This window comes from Gekko japonicus, unplaced genomic scaffold, assembly GCF_001447785.1.
Source record: "Gekko japonicus isolate JY-2015 unplaced genomic scaffold, Gekko_japonicus_V1.1 scaffold4664, whole genome shotgun sequence".
Lineage (NCBI taxonomy): Eukaryota > Metazoa > Chordata > Lepidosauria > Squamata > Gekkonidae > Gekko > Gekko japonicus.
In genome coordinates this window covers 1-7713 of record NW_015167193.1, presented here as the reverse complement: position 1 = coordinate 7713, position 7713 = coordinate 1, and the positions used below count along the sequence as shown (strand labels likewise).

Sequence of the window (7713 nt, the reverse complement as noted above, 5' to 3'; positions counted from 1 at the left end):
CTAACCGGGGGCCGGCCGAACTGTGCATGTCGGAGCATGCGCAGTTCGGCTCCGGGCCGGGGTTGAGCCGGCGCAAGGGAGCGCCGGCGATCAGACGCCCGGGAAGAAGCGCCGCGTCCACTTGAACCACCGAGGTAGGTGGTTCATTTTGCGGCGGGTCTTCCCGGGTTTGGGCCAGTGGTGCGATCAAACGCCGGGGAGAAAACACAGCCCTAACCGGGGGCCGGCCGAACTGCGCATGTCGGAGCATGCGCAGTTCGGCTCCGGGCCGGGGTTGAGCCGGCGCAAGGGAGCGCCGGCGATCAGACGCCCGGGAAGAAGCGCCGCGTCCACTTGAACCACCGAGGTAGGTGGTTCATTTTGCGGCGGTTCTTCCCGGGTTTGGGCCAGTTCGGGTGCGGAAGCAGAACACTTCCCAGATGTGGTGGTGTGATCGCACTGCTTTGATCCGCCCCCAAACTGGCCCGCAACTGGCCCAAATCGCCGCGTGTGAACGGGACCATGGTATCCTATTTTTTACAGCAATTCTTTTCTGGTCCATCTTGTATCTATGTTGCATAACTGTATGATTGTATTGTATTATGATATAAGCCAATACGCTCCTCACTGTGTTTGATCTGTGAAGAAGGCCTATACAGGCCGAAACGCATCCGGTCAAGTCCATTGGCCCTTGTGTGCTAGATTTTGGTATTTTTACATGAGGTGTGATTGGGCCCTTATATGTTTTTTAAAAATTCTTTGTTAATAAATACATGTATCTTTTTATACTATGTACATTAAGTTTTTATTGTTGGCCCTCTATTCTGTTTGACTTACACCTTTTTAGGTTCTGGATTCCTGAATGTTTACCCATATCCCAAAGCCAAACTGATATTGGGATTTGACAATATCAGAAAATACCGATTTTTTTCTTTGTTTAATAGACCCAAATCTGGGGGGAGAAAGACATTTTTCCCCCCTGCAGACCCCTGCAGACTCCAGCCTTGTTTTCTGAGGGGTTTTTTTATGCATTTGGAGACTGGTATACAAAGGCTAGATATGAAGAACCCCAAATACATGTATTTGCTCCATCTTTGCGTGTTATGATTCTAACACGTTTAGGCATATTTGGGTATTTGTCTAAACTGCTTTCCTTTCCCCTCCTTCCAACCTGCTGGAGCTACTAATCTCCAGGTTAGGTCTGAAGCACTGCTGGACTTCACCTGATTTCCAGAATAAAAAGTCTTTCGCTTGTTAGTTCAAAGGAGAACGTATTTTATAAAAGAATTCTTTACCCCAAACCATTCAATTGGAATTTAAAAAAAAATTCCTTGGATGTGGAGAATGGAAGCCCTGCATTTTGGGGAGAGGGTTTGCCCCCGGCCCTTCACCTTTGTGTTACCTGTACTCCTGTGAAGTAACTAAAGAGGAGCTTGGTCTCCAGTGAGCCACCTGAGTGCTGTCCTAAGGACAGTTACACCCTTCAGTCCACAGAATTCATTGGGCTTAGAAAGGCATAAGCCTGTTTTCAATGGCCTTAGAATGGCATAAGCTTGTCAGTGGCCTCTTATGTGGGAGAGCTTGTTTCATCAGCTCCATGGGGCGTGCCAATGGGAATGATTGGTCTGGTGTTCTGCAATGGTCTAATCGCTGAAGCCCAGTTAAAAAACCAAACAGTATGATTTCTATTCTTCTTTAGCTCTGCTAGATAGTTCCAGGGATTCTGGTTGCCAGTTCTGTCACTTACTTTCAAATCCTCCCACCGAAGACCTTGGCTCATTCTACCCACTTCTGATCTCCTAGAATCACCTCCCTACCTGTGTATTCCTCTCCTCATCTCCATAGTTCTGGTTCCCAGACTCTAGACTGCAGAGTACTAGGCACCCTATCTCATCTCCAAGGATCCCAAGGTGACAGATTCTCCTTCACTCACCCCACTACTCCCTTCTCTTCAGAGAACCCCCAACCTTCTTACCTTCCTTGCTCTAGCCCAATTGGATAGTCCTTTCCCAAGGATGACAAAATGAATGGTGGATCTGGGGTTCCTACTCACCTGAACAAAGCAGGGCCAAAAAGAGAAATGCGCTCACTAGGGCCTTCATGGTGCTGTAAAGATGAAGAACCAGAGAGAAGTCAGATCAGAAGTGGAGTCTGATGCTGAGTCCAGGGATTCACCTCCAGGAATTTATAGGCCACCGACAGAAGCCACATGGCAGAAACTGGGAATTGTTGGTGAGCTGTTGAAAGTGATGGGAATTGGGAAGATTGAACTTTTTCTCAGAAATCCCTTAATGTTGTCCCGGAAACCAGAGCTCTGGGTTGGAGTCTGATGAAATATGTTTCTGGAACCCCATGTGATTTTGCCAGTAGTGTCTGCCAGTCCCCTCTGGCCACAGTCTTGCCCCACTGGATTTGAGAAAACATGTCCCCAAGCAGTCTGAAAGAGGTCAGTTTGTTCCACATACAATCTTCTCTTCCCAGCATTTTTGAAGATGTGTATGTGAAATATTGTCAATTTTGAGTTCTGAGCAACAGAAGGATATCAGGTCAAGGGTCCTCCTCAGGTGGTGTGTGGGTAACACAAACTGGAAAAACAAATCTTCAAAGTTCTGCATGATGTTTATTCCAGAAGGGAAGCTAGTCTGTTGCGCCAGAAGCTTTTTAATGACTAGCAACACGTCTTCTGGATTTTTATTTTCTTTTGCCACAATAGACTAGCATGGCTACCCCACTGGAATTAGCATAGCAGAATAAAAAAGGAGTCCAGAAACCCCATAAAGAGAAACAGAGTTTATTACATCTTAAAGAGTCATGAATCAGAGTTTGCTTCATCAGATGCATGAAGTGCGCATCCAAAGCTCATCTATATTCATGTTTAGGATTAGGAGCCACAGAAATCCCCCCCCTTTGAAACTGGCCTCTCTTTTTAACCTTTCCCCATTACTCCCTTTCCAACTTTCTGCTATGAATGTACACTTCATACATCTGGTGAAGCGAGCTCTGACTCTACTCCCAGCTTCCCTTCCAGGTTCTGAGGTTTTGCCTCTCATCATCTGCTGCCCAGCTCCTGGTCACCATGGGGACTATTTACTGCCTTGTGCACCCCTGGAGGAATAGCCACTTGCCAACTGCCTGCCTTCCCCCGGCCCTTCTTTTCAAAATAACGTGTCCAAGATGGTGGGACACAGAACCACTACCATCATTAAAGTTATAAAGTATTTATTAAAAAGAAAATGTTCATATGTGTACTTTTAACACAGCACCAGAATTGAGCAAGGGATACAAAATAAATGGGGGGTGCCACTTCCCCAATCTCCAGGAACTTCCGAAGACGGAGCGGGCAACCCTACCTCATAGGACGTTCTGAGCATACAATTTCTGGTAATTCCTAGAGCTACCCAGAAGTGACAAGGGTAGCTTTAGGAATTGCCAGAAACTCTTATCATCAGAATTTCCTGTAAGTAGAAAGGCCTTATTTTTCTTTTTAATTTTTATCCCCGGGACGATTGCGCCCCCCCCCCATTTGACCTCAGTTTCCACCCACCAACCAGGTGAGTTTTGGCAGGCAAGGGCCACAATTGCCTGGAGGTCTCCTGCTATAAGCAGGTAAATGGGAACCCTATTCCCAAAACTTCAGAGCAAAGCAGGTTTGGGAAAGGTCAGGGAAAAGCCAAGGAAACATTGGGACATACACAAATGAACCCTGATACTGTGGCAAAGCAGGGGGGAAACACATTTTCCAACAGCAACAAAACAGGGTGTATAACCCTTGTGGAAATGACCCTAGCTTTCTGCAAGAAGGGATGGAGGTGATATGGAGAAGCATGGAAGCAGGTGAGCTCTCTCCTAGACTGATTTCACACAAGAGCTGCGCCGTGGTCGCGCCTCCCTTTGCCCCGCTTCTATTGGTCAATTTCCCACTCTAAGCCGTGCAGCTGCATTTTGACCCATGGCTTCACCCGATTTTCCCCGCGATTTCGTGATCCTGGTTTTTTAGGATCACGAAACTGCGGGGAAAATCGGGCAAAGCTGCGGGTCAAAATGTGGCAGCACGGCTTCGAGTGGAAAGTTGACCAATAGAAGTGGGGCAAAGGGAGGCGTGACCATGGCGCAGCTCTTGTGTGAAATTGGTCAAAGTGAAGATTCTGTTCATTTCAACCACCAAAGGGGGTGGGGGTGGGGTAAAACTAACATGAATGCAGATGCCTTATCCTGATGGCAGCAGGATGACAAGTTGGTGATGATTCCTGTTGAAGGTGTAAAGACTCTATATGGAAAAGATGGAATAAAATTTGCAAGATCCCTGGTAGGTAGAACTGCTGAGAATCTGGGTCTCTCCCCTGAGCCCATCCTTTTTGTGCACTACAACAGTCGCCGTTACCACACCTAAGGCTGAACAGAGTGCTCCTGATATCAGAGATGGTTTCTTTATGTAAAAATAAATGAACACAATCTATTCAGAACTGTGACTCTGTCAGCTGGGGCCACACTGTTATGGAGGAAGTGTAGTGAATTAAGCAACTGCTCCTACCCAGTATCAATGGACTGCAATGCATGCTTTACATGATAATTTAAGGCACCTGGGAATTGAAAGGACATTAGAATTTCTCATGGAAAGATTCTGATAGTCTCGGAGGGCAAAGATGTGGCCAAGAAGTGTGAGACCTGAGCCTGCTGTGTGGAAAGCCCTGCTGTTTAGGGCTGCTTTCATAAAGCAACTTGGCATCACTGGCCCAAGGGTGATCCCAAGCCAGAATGATTCGATTACACTTTGTTGAATATGTGGGGCACCCTGAATACTGGACAGAAAACTAGCTGGAGCAAGTCCCACTTCCCTGGAAGGAGGGTTGCCAAATCCAGATTGGGTAAATTCCTGGAGATTTTGGCTTGCAGAGTATTTCCCTACTTGTTCTGTGGGACATCAGCTATCCCATAGAGAGTATCAAAAACAAGACAGGCTTTGGTGTGAATACAATAGAAAAAATAAGCTCACTATCATTTTAACACACTTAGTTGTACTTATATAAGAAATTTCCTGTATTAAACAACATTTTCATGGACATAAGCAAAGCCAGTAAATAGTAACATAAATACAATACAAAACAATGCAAAATCTTGATATAGTTATTCTTAACATCTGCTGATTTATGTACAGAACTGAATTTAATTAATTTTTTTTACTATATTATATTTTAATCTTTTAAATTGTTACTTCATATGCTGTGAACCACCCTGAGCCTGCTTGCAGGGTAAGGTGGGATATAAATTAAATCAATCAATAAATAAAAAATTCCAGGAGGGACCTGGTGTGGTAAGAAATTTTAGAAATATAGAAGGTTTGGGTTTTTTAAAAAATGAACCAAATAGTTTATAAAATCCATATATCTGTGTCTGTCCTTGCTAGCAAACAGGCTTGGCCTTTTTTCACTGAACCAGAGATGTAACACATTCCATTCCCAGGAAATCTCCACAGGTGTGAGACTTACACTAATCAGCAATAAACTGCAGCTGGCCAGGAAGGCCATTTGGGCAGTAACAGACCCTAATCCAAAATGTAAACTCCTGAGATACAGGATTTCACATACCCCACTTCTACCTCAGAGATAACTTCAAAGTTATCTCTCTGATAGCTTCAAAGGGCAGTTTATTTCCCATGGTGGGAACACCAGAAAAACAATAACACTATATTGATCCGGTAAATAAAAGTGTAAACTTTTGTTGTGTGAGACCAAGGAAGAAATTTCCTGCAAGACAATTTCAACTTCTAAATGTTAATTTACAACTGTCATTTGATTATTGAGGGACCTCTTTGATCATTTGGTATAAATACTGGTCCAATCCAACAGACTTTCTTTGGCTCTTGAGGATAAGGAGAGGCTTAGTCTCCTGAGAATTTGGAGTCAACCCGAAAGGCTTTTTTTTCCTCTGCATGCTTTGGGGTGGGATAGAACTTTGCTCGCATGTTTATTTTTCTGTGTATTTACTATCAATATTTAGGAAATAGGATTCTACTGTGTTGGCCAGCTGGCATAGCGTCTTGCTGGTAATCTTGCCAGGTAAATCTTTGAATGTTTTTCGTTTAATAAAGATAAGTTTTATTTTAAGAAGAGACCTTTGAGTGTCTCTGCCAGCGCTTAGCGGTTTCCAAGCTTACACCTCTGCCTTTGGTAAGGAGGCAACACTCAGGGGACACACGAACCAGGGAGGGTGTGGGTGGCATGGGTAAAAATGCATTCACAGACACGTGCAGCCACACACTTTTCTCACAACAATTGGTGCCGTGCCCCGGATCCCCTACGCCTCACAAAGAGATTCAGCGCTGGACTTGTAAGTATTGACCTTTCTACCTATCCTTTCTTTTCTAAAAGTGATTCCTGAAGGGTGCCTTAAGTGAGAGGCCTTCAGTAAAGGCAAGGAAGCCTGGTGAAGTGTTTTAGCGCACTGTAGACACCCAGTAGCCAGAATCAGCTGGTCGAATAGCTAGCTGGAAGGGACCACTGTAGTCAGGGTCCACGCTCTCTGTTATGCTGAAGGTATAAGGGATTTGGCCATCTGGCTAACAGATTGAGCTAATATCTCACTACTCTGCTCTTTCTTGTCCACAGGAGTCGGTCTCCTTGGGCCAAAAGCAGGATTGGGCACTTGAAGCCTGCTTTATTTTCTTCTTTATTCTCTCCTTTGTTACTAAATAAGGGTTGGGATAAGTTTTTTGTGTGTGCAAGGTGATTGTTGTTATTATTTGTGGTTTGTGTGGATCCCTTTCAATTCCTGGCCAACCTTTGGGGCCAGCTGTCTGGGACTCCAAGTGGAACAGTCTCAGCTCCTCGCGAAGGAGAAAGTGAGCAATAACACTTTCTCTAGTGAGTAAAGACTCAGCTGACACTTCAGTATACAAGCTAACAGTACATTTTTAATTTTTCCACTTCACTTATAAATCTGTGTGTGTGTGTGTGTGCGCGCGCGCGTGTGCATGAAACTATACGAGTGTGTGCTGCTTTAGGGGGGATTGTGGAATTTTATTTGTCCAAACCTTTTCGGGGTGCTCTCGCAAGAGACTGGAGACCTCTTGACCCATCCCGATAACTCTCTAGGGATTGAAAGCTTGAGCGACACACAAGTAATTTTGCATCAAACAGTACATTCTTGTTTTCTCCATCTCACCACCTTCCGCTATCTGCATGCCCCTGTGTGGAAAAGTGTGCCTGGTGTGTTAGTATTTGGCATCGAATTATACCATGGGTGGTAACACAAGCAAGGTTGTTAAAGCATCCCCACTAGACATCATGCTGACCCATTTTGACCCTTATCATGGCCCAGATAAGCTACCCCAGGGTCTCACACAGCAGAAACTAATTTCCTTGTGCAAATGGACCTGGCCACATTTAACTAGACATTTGGACCTTCCCTTGCAGTGGCCTAAAGCGAGTTCTTTTGAAAAAAAGAAGCTGGCAGTCTTGCAAGCGCATATGCCAGTCGGGAGCCCTGCCTCAAAATATCTTTCTTTGTGGAGATTAGTAGCTAAAGATAGGGAACGGTACCAGGAGCTGAGTGCCCCTCCTCTGCCTTCTTTACAGGCATATGGGGGAGCACCCAACTCCTTGGGAATTGAAGCAGAACTTGAAAAGATGCAGCTAGAGATTACAGAGGATTTTTTTGATACTATGTACATGATAATGCGACCCCGGCCACAACCTCGGCCCCCTATTGGTAACAATAATCCACAGGAAGCCCCAC

The 7713-nt window shown here is 45.1% G+C and overlaps 1 protein-coding gene across 1 annotated transcript in view; it reads right to left on the bottom strand.

Annotated features, from left to right (window-relative positions):
• The window catches only part of LOC107112082 (phospholipase A2 inhibitor 25 kDa subunit-like), a 17501-nt gene extending 15377 nt beyond the window's left edge, over nt 1-2124 (bottom strand). The window contains exon 1 of the mRNA XM_015413152.1: nt 2033-2124. Coding sequence (XP_015268638.1) covers nt 2033-2081 — 49 coding nt within the window. The 5' untranslated portion in view covers nt 2082-2124. The remainder of the gene's footprint in view (nt 1-2032) is intronic.
• Nucleotides 2125-7713: the final 5589 nt, after the last annotated feature.